The 18,055-nt window shown below is 37.3% G+C and overlaps 1 protein-coding gene across 1 annotated transcript; it reads right to left on the minus strand.

The window, feature by feature from the left end:
* Positions 1-17,147, minus strand: wif1 (wnt inhibitory factor 1). Its single transcript, XM_053650683.1, has 10 exons — positions 16,801-17,147; positions 16,455-16,597; positions 14,090-14,198; positions 13,691-13,831; positions 11,547-11,642; positions 10,482-10,577; positions 9,815-9,910; positions 6,137-6,232; positions 3,823-3,918; positions 1-1,514 (listed from the first exon to the last, which is right to left on the minus strand). Exons 1-10 carry the CDS (start codon positions 16,940-16,942, stop codon positions 1,384-1,386), a joined length of 1,146 nt encoding a protein of 381 aa, XP_053506658.1. The 5' UTR covers positions 16,943-17,147; the 3' UTR covers positions 1-1,383.
* Positions 17,148-18,055: the final 908 nt, after the last annotated feature.

The following is an 18,055-nucleotide window of genomic DNA, read 5'->3' on the forward strand; positions in this document are numbered from 1 at the left end:
CATGTCAGTGGGGATGTAAACATTTGAGCTTGTGAATAAAGAACGTAGACTCGGAGATTGACAGTCTCAACTGATGTAGCATTTAGACCATTTGAAGCGTGTATTCAATGAGAAAACACCAAAACAAACGTACATGGAATTGTGTAAAAAAAATAATAAAATGAAAACTTTTGCACTCAACTCTATGCTGTTGCCTCCATTTTAATGAATGCACCGTATCAATATATACAGTATACTTTGATCTACGTTGTGTAGTTATAGAAAAGGTTCATGGGTTCTGTTCATTCCTTTCTCTTTACACAGCGCTATTAAATTTTAACATTGGACTGGTCAAAGCTTGTTGATTAATTTCTATAATAGCAGCTCTGACAGCAGTACCGGATGTAATTCATATAACATATTAATGCACTGGTTATAATACATTGTTTCAGCTAACAGTAACAGCTAATTCACAATCGGTGAACATTGGTTGTTCAAGTTACCAAAGACAAAGTCGAATCAAAGTCTTGATATGCTGAAGCATTCTATAAGGAGATTTTATTTAACATTTATGGAAGGAGTCTCCAATATCCAGTGCTTTGTAACAGCCCGTGAGTTTTCCGCCATGTGAGACTCTTCGACTCCCAGTTTCTCTGTAACATGACAAGCTCCAGTCTCCAGGACTGGCGGTATTAACCCATGAGTAAAACAAGGCTCTGAACGGCAGCTTAGACAGGGCTAGGTTCTGTTTGCTGCCACACACTGGAAGATTAATGCACATTTCAGAACATAAATGAATACATTGTATTTTATTTGAGCGGTATATCACCTACTTGATGATAACAGTCCATTACTAATTGCTTTTGTATGCCTATACACAGCTTATCTGCTTGTTATATAAAACTAAGTACTCATTGACTATACTACTAAATATATTTCCATTTTCATATGGCATGTATGCTACAGAATACAGAGAAAAAGGAACATAACAGATGGTGTTTGACAGTCTGTTCATTGTCTCTATATAGAAGTGAGAGTGATAAAGAGAAACAGACAGACTAGCCAACCCATGCACATGAGCTGAACACAGTAATTACCATCCTCAGTCAAGTCATGCCCACACAAAAGAACTTCTGGCCTATAATGTACTCCCTGTGATTCATGTCTACATTTCCAGCAGAGGCACTCCCTCGCAGTGTCTGCAGCACAGAAGGAGAGTCTGTCGGGCCTGGGAGATACTCTATCAAAGGGTTTTGAAAGGGAACACTGAGTACAAAACGAAAAAAGTCTGGTTCTGGTGGAAGCAGCAGTCTAAGATGGGAAGTTCTCGTGGAGAATGATGAGGATGAGTCCCTGAAGAGGCTGGGTCTAGGGCAGAGCAGGTCATGAGCGACAACAAGAACCTTAAACTACATAGTTGCTCTCTGATGGGCGGTTGGGATCGGAGGGCTCCTTGATTTCTTTCTCTGATGTGGTGTGGGATTTGGGCCTGGGGTTTGTTTGGCTGTGGAGGAATGACATTCCCCCACGATATCCTGGAAAAATAAAGATATAAAATGAGCCTGATGCTTAATAATGAAAGATTTCTCAGCTTGTAGTCTGTTTGTGTTCATCTTAGGTAATTACTCATTAACTGCAAAACGTTTAAAGGAGCCGTTTGTCATTTTTACAGCCCTCTGTTGCCTGTAAGGTGAATTTCCACTCTGATGAGTCTTCACACTCTGCTGAGCAACTTGTGAGTTGTCGTGTAAGAAAAAGAGGCAGAAGTGAGCAGCTCTGTTCCGATTGAGGGGCGGGGCTAATTTACAGACGGCAGATTCATTGCTGTTTATGATTTTCTTTGTTACAATTATTAAAGATATATAAAAACTTATATAAACACAAATGGCACCATCAGACTTATCTTACACCTGAAAACATACACAGTTCAGTACAACTGCAAGCATTGTAGTTGCAACATAAGTTGTTACAACTAAAAAAAGTGTAATTTAACAGCACTAATTAATTGATTCATCTTAAAAAAAAGCAACATGTTATAAAATGAAGACATCTGTTTGTGTTGATGTGCAAAATGTTACTAAGAAACTTTAACAATTTCTAAAAAAAAAAAAAGAAGGTGATTTTCATACCACTTTAATTGTAGACACACAGTAATAAAACAAAAATGCCTGTAAATAATAAGCTATAAGCAGGCTTGGGGAGTAACGGAATATATGTAATGGCATTACGTAATCAGGATACAAAAACTGGTAACTGTAATCCGTTACCGTTACGTCAAAAAAAGTTATTAGATTACAGGTATATTTTGGTAAAAAAAAACAAAAACAAAAAAAACAGGGAATACGATCAGGATTACAATTTTTTTCCCATTTAAAATAATCTCAAATCTCAAAAACACAATATAGACAGCTACTTGATTATAGTTCTGCTTCTCTCTCGCCAGTCATGATTCACATGAGCAACCTCCTGGTGCATGCGCAAATCAATTTTGCGCAAAGTTAATTTGTTAGAAATGAACACAAATTGTTCTCTGAAAGGCTTTTGTTAGGGTTAACATACGTCCACTTTTGCAGACCCTAAAAAAGCGTCCGGCTGGGATTTCTACATTTGAGAAAATGTCCGGGATTCTGCGTTAGTTTCATTATGATGTGCTTATGGTCTAATACTGCATCATGTGTTTGCATATTTGCATTGCTTTAACCCCGCTCTGTAATTCCTGCCTTCTCGCACACCAATTGGTCGATTATAAAAAGGCTTGCATCAACTAGTCCTGGCTCTCAACCATAGGCCTCCTCTCAGCGAACGCATGAAGGTGAAGTGCTGTTGTGTAGGGCGTCAAACAGTTGCTTGACAATAGCAGCAAATGACAGCTGTCCTTAATCGAAACAGTGCCCATGGCCATATAAGGTCATTTGTAATTTTGTGTTATCACATTGCTTCGTATTACATGGTCATTCAAATGTGTAAATGATAGCTGAAGGTACACTCGTGGCATCTGATATTTTATTTTATTCCATGGACGTTCAAAAGAATGTAGGATTTTATATATTGATTGATTTATATATTGTATATGCGATGCTAATAGTGTGTGTTTTTCAGTGTATTAAAATCTGCATTCATAGTAACACTGTTCTGAACGCTATTAAGACACGGAAAAAAAAAAAAGGTGTCCTCTTTTTGGAAAACCAGAATACAGTATGGTCACCCTAACGTTTGGGATGTAATGATACCTGCATCAGGGACTTTTTATTTATTCATTTATTTATTTATGTTCTTAAAACAAATTTGAAGTTCTAAAATAAGCTCTAAATAAAAGTATTTTAGATCATATTGCTTTTCCCTTGACTTTATTTACATATGTGGCCTTGAAGTAATCCGATTACATTACTTTCATATTGTGATACTTGGATTACGTTACTGATTACGGTACATTTTTTACGAAGTAATTTGTAACTGTAACGGAATACATTTTTTAAAGTAACCCTCCCAACCCTGGCTATAAGAACTTTAATGCCCGGAACCACATGTGGGGTAAAGGGAACAGAGACAGATGGTGGCTAGCAATTACATGAAGCCTGTAATATGACCCCTTGTGTCCAATGTTGAAGGGTTGAGTAAAACAAAGCTGTAGCGAGGAGCCAGTCCTACCCAACATACCACTCTCACTTTCACTTGAGCCTCCGGAAGCACCCAAGCAGGCTCTAGATTTACCATGGATTAAATGTGCTCATGTGTTTACGGCATGTAGTTAGTAGCTGAGGCTTGGGAAAGTGTCTTTAGGGCCGAAGGGTTTTAGAGGTTTTAGAGTGAACACTGTGTGCTGTGATCAGGTTCCGCACTCACTCTTATTACAGTGACGTCCGTGCCAACCCTCCTGGCACTGACACCTGTTGGGCTCCACGCAGGTCCCGTGTGCTCCACAGCTGGGCTCGCAGACAGCTGCATACACACACACACACACACACACACACACACACACAGACACAGAGCATAAATAGAGACACAATATTTAGCCTTAGGATTTAGAAGGGAAGTGTTGCTGTTCAGGAAATGTTGCTGTTCATAATCTCCTCTGCAAGCCCATAAACCCCCAGCTGTTCATTAAACAACTTTTTTCTGTGTGTGTGTGGAAATACAAGCACCTCAAAATGTCTGAAATATAATATAATATAGTAATAAATAGAGAAAATAAAAAATAATATATATTCTAAGGATAAATAATAAAGTATGAAATCTAAAAATAAGATTAAAGTTATAAATTAATAAACAAACAAACAAAAAACAAATAAGAAAATAGTAATAAGGTAACGCATGGAATAGTAGCACAGAGGGAAAAAAAAAATTAAAACTAAATATTTAATTTAAGTAAAAAATACAGGTGCATCTCAAAAAATTTGAATATCGTGGAAAAGTTATTTCACATAACGTGAAATATTTCAAGCCTTTTATTTTTAATCTTTATGATTACGGCTTACAGCTCATGGAAATTAGGTACTAGAAAAATCAAGTATCTCAAAAATATTAGAATAAAGAATTTATAATACAGTGATGTCGAGCTGAGAAGAGCTTTAATCAGCTGATTAACTCAAAATAGCTTTTTACTAAAAACACTGTTGCTCAGTGGTCCAAAATACTTTTTCAGATGAAAGCAAATGTTGCATTTCATTTGGAAATCAAGGTCCCAGAGTCTGGAGGAAGAGTGGAGAGGCACAGACTCCAAGTTGCTTGAAGTCCAGTGTGAAGTTTCCACAGTCAGTGATGATTTGAGATGCCATGTCATCTGCTGGTGTTGGTCCAGTGTGTTTCCTCAAGTCGAGAGTCAATGCAGCGTCTACCGGGAGATTTTAGAGAACTTCATGCTTCCATCTGCTGACGAGCTTTATGGAGAGGCTGACTTCCTTTTCCAACAGAACTCGGCACCTGTCCACAGTGCCAAAACTTCTAGTAACTGGTTTTCTGACCATGGTATTACTGTGCTTGATTGGCCAGCCGACTCGCCTGACCTGAACCCCATAGAGAATCTATGAGAGACACCAGACCCAACAATACAGACGAGTTGAAGGTCACTATCAAAGCAACCTGGGCTTCCAGAACACCTCAGCAGTGCCACAGGCTGATTGCCTCCATGCCACGCCGCATTGATGCAGTAATTCGTGCAAAAGGATTAAAGCCCCGACCGAGTACTGAGTGCATAAATTAACATACTTTTCAGAAGGTCGACATTTCTGTATTCTAAATCCTTTATTCTAATATTTTGAGATACTGGACTTTTGATTTCCATGAGCTGTAAGCCATAATCAAGATTAAAACAAAAAAAGGCTTGAAATATTTCACTTTATGTGTAATGAATCTAGAATATATAACTGTTTCACGTTTCGAATTAAATTATGGAAAAAAAGGCTTGAAATATTTCACTTTATGTGAAATAACTTTTCCACGATATTCAATTTTTTTGAGATGCACCTGTATACAAATAAATGCTCATAAATGATCAAATACAACAAAACTAGAGACAAGCTAAAGTAAAAAAAAAAAAAAAAAGATATGGCTTAAGATGCTATTTAAAATTGCTAACTGACAATGCTCGCCATATGTCTTATGGGAAAGAAATCCACATTTTATGAGCAGATTCTACAATCAGATTCTAAAATCAGTTTCATCACTTCTTCTGTATTTTGCTCTCGGAACAGAAAGTAATCCTGTGCTTGATGATCTTAGAATTCCTTGTGGAGCATATTCAGTTAGACAAGATGACATAAGAAGGTTCTAGTCCATTTATAAAATAAATAAATAAATAAACAAACAAATAAAAGGACAATAAAATGTATTCAGTGGTACTGAACCGAATGTCAGTGAAGTGCTGCTAATGGAGTCATCTGTTCATTCGTCTGTGTTTGTAAAAGCGTTTTCTGCTGCATTTTGTACAAACTGTAATGTGTCTATGCTTTTTTAGGTAAACCAAGCGATTACAATCAGCCAAATAAGAAAAAAATGAAAGCTTGAGTCATCTTGTTCTAAGGCATAATTTGATGAAAACGAAAATATATATATATATATATATATATATATATATATATATATATATATATATATATATATATATATTTTGCATAGGCCAAAGTTGAAAAGGATTAGTGAAAGAGGAATATTTTCTCACCTTTTGAGCACAGATCTCCGTGGTAGCCTTTGCTGCACTTGCATTTGTTCTTTCCTATACATTTGCCTCCATTTCTGCATTGCTGGCGGCATTTACCTGCAGTAAAATCTATAGTTACGCACTGCCTCTGGAAACACCACCATGTACATACAATATTGACCAACAGTTCATGGTAAACTATAGTACACTATATTTTTGGTTAAATGGTTTAGATGGAGTCCTTCTCTGTAATTCTAGTCTGTGTGAAGTTGAGATGTATTGCTATCTCATCTCATCTCACTTTATTTATTTAAAAAACCAAACAAACAACAAAGGACAAATAAGGACAACAACAAAGGAAAAATATGTACTGTTGGTGCAGTTCTAATATGGATCGGTAAACTGTTCCAAACTTTAGGAGCAGCTATGGAAAAAGCTCGATCACCAATAGATTTTAACCTTGACTTAGGAATAGTTAACAAACTCTGGTTGGCGAACCTAAGAGTTCTCACTGGGTGATGTTCACACAACAAGTCAGAAATGCAAGAGGGGGCAAGGCCATATGAACATTTAAAAACAAGCAGAAACACTTTAAAATCAATTCTAAAGTGGACTGGGAGCCAATGTAAAGACATTAAAACAGGAGTAGTATGTTCGTGTTTGCGAACACCGGTTAAAAGTCTTTTTGGACCATTTGTAATCTAGATCTAGGAGTTACAATAGTCAAGTGTAGAAGAAATAAAAGCATGAATCCTAGTTTGAAAGTGCTTAAAAGAAAGAAAAGTTTTCACTTTAGCCAGTGCTCTTAGTTGGTAACAACTTGATTTGACAACTAAATTAATTTGCTTATCAGATTTAAGTGCACTATCAAATAAGACGCCCAAGGTTTTTTTTTATTTTTTTAAATTTTTAATTTTTTTTTTTTTTACACACGATATAACTGAAGAACATAAACCTGATACTGATAAACCTGATATGACCTGATACTGACATGATACAGATCTGATGCTGACATTCTCTTAGTAACTGAGCCTTTGTGAACTTTTTGGTTAAGTGTAATGTTAAAGAATGGGCTTTAACCCAAGCTGTGTTATGTTCAATGTAAGATCTGTGCTATGTCAGTCAACACCATGTCTTTTTACAGAAAAAAAAAATATTTAAAAATCCATCAATATGAAATCTAAGTGTAAAATCTGAACCGACACGGTCAGGCTAACACCGGCCATGATTACTGGATTATTGGATAGTGTACTGGATAGACAAAAACTATATATTATTGAATAACATAGAAAAAAAAAAAAACTTTCCTGTTATTCTGTCTTCGGTTGTAATTCTGTGCGTTTCTGTATTTATTACAGTGTTGTCTTCTACTGCTCTAGACGTTAATGCATGAAAAAAAAAACAGGTCTGGATTTAGTGATTTCCATGTGAAACCATTAAACAATGGAAACTGTGCATCGTGCATCTTATAAAGAAAATAATTACACCAATTTCGCTTTTTACAGCTGTTAGGTAATTAACAGCCTACAACGTGTTATAAAAGTAGAAAGTAATTGAAATGAGGTAGGGGGAAATTTGACTCTTTTTTTTAAAACAGAAGCATGCAGATGGACAGCCTTCTAAATGCTTGACGATCCCCTTAAGTCTCTACAGGCAGTTGCGAGCTACAGAATTACAAACGCCTTTTTTATGCCTACAACTATAAGTTTCAGTGAAATCTTTATCCATGGAAAGACAATATGCGATATCTGTATTACAACATGTCTTCACACACACACTGGAAGTTTATATATAAAGCATGTTACCCAATCCTAGAGGGGACTAGAGGTATGTTTCTATTCTAGTAGAGCAGCTATTCCAGTCACAGACAGTTAAATCTGGGAAATACTCCTAACTAAGCTTAATCTGTGTCATAGATATATTATATACTTTAATGTCCTAATGGTATTTCCCCTTAAATATCAGGTAACAGGAGTACATGAACTGCAGAGCTGAATGGAAATGATTAATAGTGTGAAAACATCCTGTCTCAGTCTCTGTCTCTGAGCTAGGGGGGGTGATGTGGGTTGGGGTTAAGCAGAATGACAGGAAAGGATTCAGTGGAAAGGGTGAAGCAAAGTGTACAGAAAAGAACCAAACTCTCTCTCTCTCTCTCTCTCTATATATATATATATACACAACCACACACACATTATATATATATATATATATATATATATATATATATATATATATATATATATGCTTTAGAAGTAGTTTTTATAATATACAATAAGGAACGTAAATGTTCAATATCTTGAATATTTATTTAACATTCATGATTCCACACTATATCTAGGCCCCTATTTAAAGGTAAGTAAATGTATGCTGTTGACCATGTTAACTACTATGTGAAAAAGGTGAGATTTTCCTTAAGCCTAATCTGAAGCATGTGTCCAGACAACACTCTGATGGATTTTATGTCAAATGAATCATAAGTATTTGCACAAACTTGTGGAGTCCATGCCATAACCATTTTACATCATACTTAGAAACAATGTTGCTTCCCATATTGTTATAGAAACTTTTTCACATCGGTTCTGTTAGAATTAGCCTTGTAGTCCTAACCATCTAACTACCACTAACAGCACAACACGCTGAGCTCATGGGCTGGAATTTAGCACTCATTGTTAAATTGTTAAATAACAATGTTAAATTATGTCACGTTTGCCCATGTAGGTGCTGCCCCATTTGGCATTAGTGTGAGAACACACTTCAGTTAGCAAGTTTATTTGGGGGGCGTTTCTGGAGACAATGTGTGGTAATGTGACCATTACGACTGAGTGACAAATGCAAGGGCTTTCCCTTTTCCTTACCATCAAACACTAGAGTATAAAGTGACAAAGATGTATTATTTCTTATTCTTCTATCTTATTCACCTGAAATGTATCATAAAACTTCTGTGAGTGTGTTTTAATAATTAATATGAATAACCCTGGTTCCTGATGTTCTCTCCAGAGTTTTGGAAGAAAAACATCCTCCACCAGATGAACTACATGTGCTCCTTTAAACTAAATCTAGGCCTGATATTTTGTGTAGACTTCCTACCTCAACATAAATATTCTCTTTTATCAGAAGATTATTTCTCTCTCTATCCAAGAATTTATGAGTCTTCCATTTTACATAGCTGTACCACTGAATCTGGCTGGATCGTTTGATAGTCGTATTTGTGTATCATCAGCATAGCAGTGAAAGCCAAAAGTCTAAAGGTGTGTATATAATAATATTGGACATTAAGCAGAACCATCTGGAACACCCTAGTGTACTTTTCTCTGCTCTGAAGAATCTCCATTTACGCTAAAAATGGTAGTTGTCCATCAAGTAAGATCTAAACCAGGCAAGAACTCTGTCTGAACCAATTGGGTTTTAAATGTGTGCATTAAAATATCATGGATAATAGTGTCAAATGCTGCACTCAAGTACAACAGCACCAAATAATAAACATATCTACATAAATAATTTAAGGCAATCAGCATTAATCTGTGAGCATTGCTGATTCTTTTCATTCTTCTGAGCATGTTGGAGAATGAATGGTAATTATAGAGGTAACAGCAGTCAAGATGCTGTTGCCTAAGGAAATACTTGAGTGATGGAGTGACACATTTATTATGTTAGAAATCTTATTAAAAGATGATTTACATGAGCTCTGATTCTACTCACCTATTTCACAGCGGACACCCTCGAATCCAGCAGTGCAAACACATTTCCCAGGATGGAAACATGTTCCGCCATTCAAACATGTAGTACTGCAGTTTGCTGAAAACCAACCAAGAGAACTGTATCTACAGGTTTATTTTGTGTATAAATATGCAATACACTTCTCAGAAAACAAAACAAAACTTTCCTTCTCACTGGGGTGGTTCCCTCAAGAGTGCATCTTATGTATCTTTTACACTGTAATGTGAATGTATTTACCTTTAAAATGATTTAAGGTTCATAATTGGACCTTAAGAACTGCTCTTGTACCTTGAATTAGCTTTTAGAGCAGTGGTCACCAACCCTGTTCCTGGAGATCTACCGTCCTGAAGACTTTAGCTCCAACTAATAATCGTGCCACCTGACCATCTAATCATTGCCGTAAGAAGGTCTTGATCAACAAAAACAGGTGTGTTCGATTTTGGCTGTAGATTAAACCTGCAGGAAGGTAGATCTCAAAGGAAGGGGGTTGGTGACCACTGTTTTAGAGAAACACAGTGAACACAAAACATATACACTAACATTGAAGGCACCCTAATGACAAGGAAAGGTATAGTTTATTACCCTTTTATCTGAGAGTTTATGCTGCACCGGAAACATAATTATAAAGTAAGCACTTATATATACATACCTTTCTCACAGCTGCCTCCATAGTAGCCAGGAGGACAAATACACACTCCTGGACTCACGCATATACCTCCATTCAGGCATCTTGGTGAACATAAGGCTGGGAGACAAATACAAGTGGATATCTCTGTGATGTATTGATGTATTTTACATTTCCCCCAAATTCATAGCACTTCATGACATGAAAAAGGTTCCTTGAGGGTCCTTTGGATGATTGATGGTTCTATCTTTATAAAGAGGTTTTATTGGCATCATTATCGAATGACCTTTAGGGTGCTAGATGCAGTATAGACCACAGGTTCTCAAACTTGTCAAATAAATTCCATGGACCCCATCAGTCCTGATTTATTTCATGGAAAGTACTTAAATATGTGCAATAATATTCTGTCTATTTTTATTCCAGAGCTTTTCATTATTTATACATTATATTTAGGCCTACTTGTTTTTGCTGTTGGGATTAAACCCATTCAAATCTAGTGATCAGTCAAATAGACTAATAAATATATGCACTCAATTATAAATTTAATAACTTTAATTATTGTGGGTTGTGAGTTTCACTGCTGTAACCAAACTGAAGGCACAGACATCTTGGTTATGCTTCAGAGACCCCTGGGGAACTTGTGAACCAGTGGTACAGACAGTGTCTATATACCTATTTTATGGATTTCAAAGTAGTATACTGACTGCTGAAATGAAGCAACAGCTTTAAAGCATGTGAAAATAGTTCTAAGTGTTTTTTGAAACACATCCCCCCAGTAAAAAAAATCCAATCCAACATATCACTGGTCACTGGGCTGAAAAAAGTATAGCGAATGTAAGTTTCAGGGACAGAGAGGAACTTGAAAACTCTATGTATGAAGCCGGAAACTAATGAAAAACACATGGTATTGCCACTCAACCTGCTGTGTAGTTATTATATGGGAAACATCTGAATATTTATGTACATTTTTTAGCATGCTTTGTAATCCAAAGATGTTTGATTGGACTTTGCTGTATGCTGGCCAGGTGCAATACAAATCTATATACACTTTATTTAATAGACATTAATTGCAGGATGGCAGGCTTTTACCTTTTTCACAATGTGTGCCATAGAAACCGTCCTGACACTCGCAGACATGCCTCTCGCTGCAGTATCCTCCATTCCTACAGCCACCAGGACACTTCGCTTCAGAGGGAGGGAAGAGAATAAAGACATGGTGAGGGCTCTCCACTCTCTGCTTTTTTTCATTACTTTAAGGGCCCTACACAGGCAACTGAACTCACTCACACACATGCCTTCAAAGCACGCACACATTAATGCTTGAAAACGAAGAGTGAAATGCAATGGCTTTGAGGTGAAACCACAATGTCAGCAAGTCTGTCAAATATGCCATTTCAAATCTAGCCCTTTAAATCTGGACTGCTGTGGTCTAGCACGGGTCGTGTCCTAATTCTGCACGCTGTTTCTGAAAGCCATGTGTTCTAGTCACATTAAAGGCTCATTCCATGGAAACGAGTGTAGCTTCCAGACGTGTTTTAAAAACAATTTCCTCTCGTTCTACAAGGAGTAGCGGTGTCTGGAATATTTGCAACAGCTGACCGGCTGCCCTAAGGGGAACCTGGCACCAACTTTCATTCCTCTGCTACAGAAATAAAACACATATGGAATATTTGTCTCATCTTTTTTTCGAGAAACAAATCCTGTCTATGTCCAGTTATGACCTCGCCTCGGGCCACCGTCATGACAGAATCCCAGCTCACAACGACGGTGGTGCATTTTCCTGTGTTTTGATCATTAGGCCACCTTCAGCTGTCACCGGCGAGCGTGCTGCTTCCTCCCCACAGAGAGACCTCAGCCAGATGGACCATTTGATCTGTGGAGTGTGTGTGTAGGAGGGTGTGTAAGGAATGCAACACTAGGTGTGTGTGTGCTGGGGGGTCATGGGCTGCAGCTGGCAGATTTCACATGACATCATGGGCCAGCCATGGCCTTTGTGTGTGAAATACACTGGGACCCGTATCACATCTCTCCTTTTCTTTTTCATCAATTCTGAAAGTCATCTCCAACACATTCGGCATCAGACACGTGTTTCAGCCTGTGTGTGCTACAAGATCATTCTTCAAAGACATTCATTTTCTTTCTATTAATACAAACCACTGTTATGTTGGCCTTAGATTAGCTGCATTTCGACATGGGAAGATCCATTGACTGTTTATACTGAGGTCTGACCACAAACCACAACATTAGTTGTCTATCATCAGACAGAGAGCAGAGGCTGTGCCTTGGCGCCCAAAGCTATTGAACTTACCCAGCGTTCCGTTTTCTCCAGATAGATGAGTTCTCACAAAGAAAAACATGCAGAGATAATCACAAAGTCATTTGGTGCACCAATCCACAGAATAGGAATAAAACAAACCTGTACTGTTATCGGAAAATAATCAGTAACTACCAACGCAAAGATAATTATTTTCCTATAACAGCACGCTCCAAAGTGTTTTATTCCTCTAATTACTACAGCAACATGCCGATCATTAAAAAAAAATATTAATCAAAAGTATGCTGTCAGTTAAGGTTCCACAAAATAAAGTAAATTTTTATTAACAGTCATTCCCTTACCAGTCTCTCCCTCTCTCTCTCTCTCTCGCTCTCTCTTTGTTATTTTTATTTATCTCTCTTGAAGTTAATAACACACAGGGGAAAAAAACCTCAGCTTGTCATGTTACAGAGAAACCACAAAACAAAAAGTCCTCTATCCTGAAGACTACCTCAGTGTAGAAAACAGCCTTACTTCTGATTGTTACAAAGTGATGACGATGGAGACTCCTTCCATAAATGTTAAATAAATGTCTCCTTACAGAACGCTTCACCATGTCAACAATTTTTTTAACAATTTTATTTGTTAAATAACAACATTTCAATGTGTTCATTCTTAGGCTTGGAGTACGTGGAACATCTGCCATACAAGTTCCCCTGAATTAGCTATGACAATAGAAACAATAACATATTAGGATAGTGCATTAATAAAATATCAAATGAGTGCATGAATAAAAAATATAAATAATTAATCACCGAATCAGAGCAGTCACATTTGACTATACTACAGTGCTGTAGTATAAGAACCTTTATATCAGCTGTATGTACTTGTACGTCACAAAAGAACATGCGTCTTTAATTCTTTCCTTCTTTAAATGGTCTGAAAACAAATCCAAAATGGCAAGTGTGAAGGAGCTAACCTTTTTGGCAGGTCTTAAAGAAGATGGCATTGTGTGGGGTCCTGAGAACGATGTTTCCACCCCTGTCCATTATCAGAATGGTGACCTCAAATGCTGCAACTCCATCTTGCTCACCTCGGCATGGGAAGCCTACCTGAATCACTGAGTAAACAAACCCATTCGCTATATTTTAGTACGAACTATCAAACATCCATTAGTGCATTTTCCATACTGACTGTCCTCTTTCATTTTCATTCAAGAAATAATCATAGAATCTGAATGTGCTCCAAGTTAAAGAAATGCCTATTGTCACACACACACACACACACACACACACACACACACACACACATATATATATATATATATATATATATATATATATATATATATATATATATTCAGAAAATGCTTTTTCACCTGAAGTTTTGTGAGGTACAGAGCCTAAGAGCGGGACATTGACGATGGGGTCTTCCATGATGTCCTTGTCAAAGGAACGCAGACTCTGGAACTCGTAGAAGTAATCGTCCTGCAGTGGAATAAGATATGGTCTTTGCTCTTCCCCTTTTCAAATAACTAAAGTTTTGAAAGCTGCTGTGGCTGAAGCATGGGCCTCTGCTGTCTTCTTGCTGAAGGAGAGCACTTGGGGCCAACAAAAGCACGATGAAAAGAGAGGTTACGGAGTTGTAAATTTGATTATGCTGTGGAAGTCATCACAACAGAGGAGCGCATTTATCTACAAGTAGTGAATGGACCCTCCTGGTTTACAGTATGTGTGTGTACTGTATGTGAATCGGTTCATTTGCTCCAAAGGGAATGAGGCTTTACTCCCTAAATAATGTTCTCAAAGCTTTGAAAAATACACACTTGTCAGTGTGTACACTTTTGTGACAAACACACACACACACACACACCACATGTCCCTAAAGAAGATAAAAGCAAAAGATGACCATTTTTTCAGTCTCCTTCTTTTTCAGTCTCCTTCTTCTTCACTATCCATGTTAGATTTCTGGAGCACGGTGGTGTTTGATGAAAGGAAAATACACAGACTGTGTGGAGAGCTTCGCTAATCCGTCTACTGAATGGTAATAACCAACACAGATAACTCTCGCCGCCAGCCTTTTATGCCCGAGGTCTTTGTTCTTAAGCCTCAGCAGCGGGCTTTGAAGTGTGGAGTAACAGAGCCAAGGAAAGAGAGAACCCTCTCTCTTTTACCCTTGTTCTGTACACGTCTCTCTCCCTCTTTAACCACACTTCTCTCTTTTTCATTGAGTCAACATGCCATTTGTGGATTATGATCTCAATGTCCATGGGCATGTCATTTGTTAGAGCTGGCAGGATCTAACAAATCAGCTAGAAAAAAAAGAACCCTGATCCAACATATTCATTTTTTTTCATTGTGATTCCGCTCTCTGATCATTTAACAAGGTGGATTTCCCTTCCAGTTTAAGGTTTTTTTTTTATCCAGAAACCTGTTTTAATGATTTAAATAATCTGGTTCTAGTGAATATTGAGGGGAAAAAAGTGTAAATTAATTCATTCAGTCATTCACCTAGTAACCACTTTACAACATGGATCCAGGGCACACTGGGTACAAGGCTAGGAATACACCCTAGATGCCAGTTGATCGCAGGGCACCATGGACATACACATTTTCACACTCATTCACGTCTAGGGGAAACACGCTGTGTTTGATAAGTAGGACACGCATGGGTTTGAGAAGTAAGAAGAAAACAGAGAAGGAAACCCTGAGAAAACCCTCAAAGACGCAAGGAGCTCAGGTTCTAACCAGAAACCTTGGAGCTGTGAGGTGGTTTCCTGGGTTACTTTAAATATTCCAATTAAAACAGTGATATCATACTGTAAATCTAATGTGCATAATGTCACCTTCCCACTACTTCCACTTAATAATTAATAACCCCAGCACATTTAATCAATCAGTTCTGAATCACATTTGCAAGTAAAAATGTGACATGACATGCTCATCCATTTCGCCACTTAGATTGTAAATCCACTGATCAACAACAATGACGATCAACATCCCAAAAACAGATTCTGAATGGACCACTGAGGCTAAAAGCAGCGGTGACTCAGTAATCAGGTTTTTGGACTACTGACAGGAAGGTGAAGGTGCTGGTGGTGAATTCAAACCTCGGTACCGCCAAGCATCCAGATGTCCAGAAGCTAGCCATTAAACCGTATGCGCTTTTTTTTTAGTCTGCCAGATGAATAAATGTTAAATGTAAATATAAAAAGAAACAGACTCCCACACATGAGTGTGCTGATGGTCTGGATGTTTGGGCCACGTGCCTGCAGGGGCGGATAAAGCAGGCGTGCACTTTGATCCGTGATCCAGCAGCTTTAATGCACTGAGACCTCAAACACAGACTGATGCTTTCACAATTTAACAATACGTGGTTCTGTGCTTTAACAATATACAGTATGGTTCACGTTTCAACCAGTTAGAAGATATACAGTCGTTATACAGTAGGTAGCTTATTACCTTCTCATTAACCTGAGAAAAATTTCCAAAGGTTTTTCCTCTACTCCATTAAGTGATTTTCTTCGCTGAATATCATAGTAACATATCACTGTAACTTTTCGTTGTAACGAATTTGAACTGTAACCAATAGTTGTAAGGTTATTATTATTATTATTATTAATGCTAGGTTATTATTATTAATACTTACAGTAGAGATGCTAAAACAGTGATACTATGTTGTTCAGATTTTTTTTTTTTAAAGTACAGTATATTCAGGCTATAAATCTGCTCTGGATTGTTTACCTGATCATCAGTCACTTGCCATGTGAAGTTCACGTGGTGGATATGAACGGGGATGGAGGGCATCCGCTGCTGCGCTTTCCTGAAGTCGTGCGTGAACGGGGCCATCTTCCCCTCGGACACAATTAAAATATCCTCCTCGAAACCTGGCAAAGAGAAACAATCAAGCATTCAAACTCTGTTTAGACTGAAATAATGACTTACAGACAGACATGCGAGCAGTTCAACTGATTACCCAAATAAAAGTGCAGATAAGATGCTCTAGAGAGTTACTATCACAGTTGACACCATGAAATGCCCAACCCCCCTTTTATTTTATTTTATTTTATTTTACTTTTACTTTTTTTACCTAATAATATCCTTGCTTGCCTGGCATCAATCCACATGTACAGACTTCCCTGCTCGGGGGTAGCTCCGACTACCAAACTCCTCAAAACTAGAATAAAGTAGGTCTTAAAACACAGCTGGAACATGAGAGTCATTAAAGCCATTGCGCAACAATACTCCTGCTTACACCCTGTGAACTGCTCTATTTAATATTAATCTTCTTTATGATTAAATCCTGCGCATTAAATGGATCGGCACTGCGTGTGCAGTTTAGGGAATGAAATGTCCGGGCGCTTCGGAGCCTCCTGCTTTAAATACATCACAGGCTGTAATGACCAGCTCTGACCACTGGGTGGCGCGACACCGAACCGAAACCGGACAACATCCTCAAATAAAAGCCGAACGGGTTTGTGGTGTTTTATCGTTTAGTGTTCATACCGAAAATGTATCACGTTTAATCTCATAATCAGATTTGTCAGATTTGTGTTTTTATTTTGTATTTTTTTTAAAAAGTAAAACACACATAAATCTTTTTTTTGCTTTCTTTTTTTTTTTTTAAAAATGATATCATAGTGTTAATAACTGATATAAAGTTGGTTTGACATTGGACGGTCGATATTTGCAGATATGCGGAAATTAAGGGACCGTCTCTAAAGTTACATACGACATTATTATACACGTTTCTATCTTCTAATAGTTTATTTTGTTAAATATCAAAAATCTAAAAGGTGTGCACTGCAGCTGACACAAAGATGAACACTTTACAGTTGGTTGTGTGACTGTACATCATTCCCTTCAAATGCTATTGAGCTTTAAATTAGGGTATATTTTGTGTATGAGCCCATGCAGTAATAAAATACATGGCAATATTTATATATGATTTAATAGTTTATTTGGTTAAATATAAAAAATCTAAAATGTGTGCATCATTGCTGACACCTAGATGAACACTTTACAGTTGGTTGTATGACTGTAAGTCCTTCCCTTCAAATGCTATTGAAGTTAGAAACGTGTTTAACAATGTCATATGTAACTTTAGAGACGGTCACTTAATTTCCGCATATCTGCGAAAATCGAACGTACAACGTCATGCCAACTTTATTCCAGTATATTACTAAACATTTAGAAAGGCTATTGAGTAATTGTGTTCGGATTGATAAACTTTTAGCTTAGATTAATTGTTAAAACGCAGATTTATTTATTGAACATCACAGTAAACACGGAAATAAAACTAAACACATGACATAACACAGATAAACTTTGTTTTAAAATGGTTT

This window comes from Ictalurus furcatus, chromosome 19 (assembly GCF_023375685.1).
Source record: "Ictalurus furcatus strain D&B chromosome 19, Billie_1.0, whole genome shotgun sequence".
NCBI lineage: Eukaryota > Metazoa > Chordata > Actinopteri > Siluriformes > Ictaluridae > Ictalurus > Ictalurus furcatus.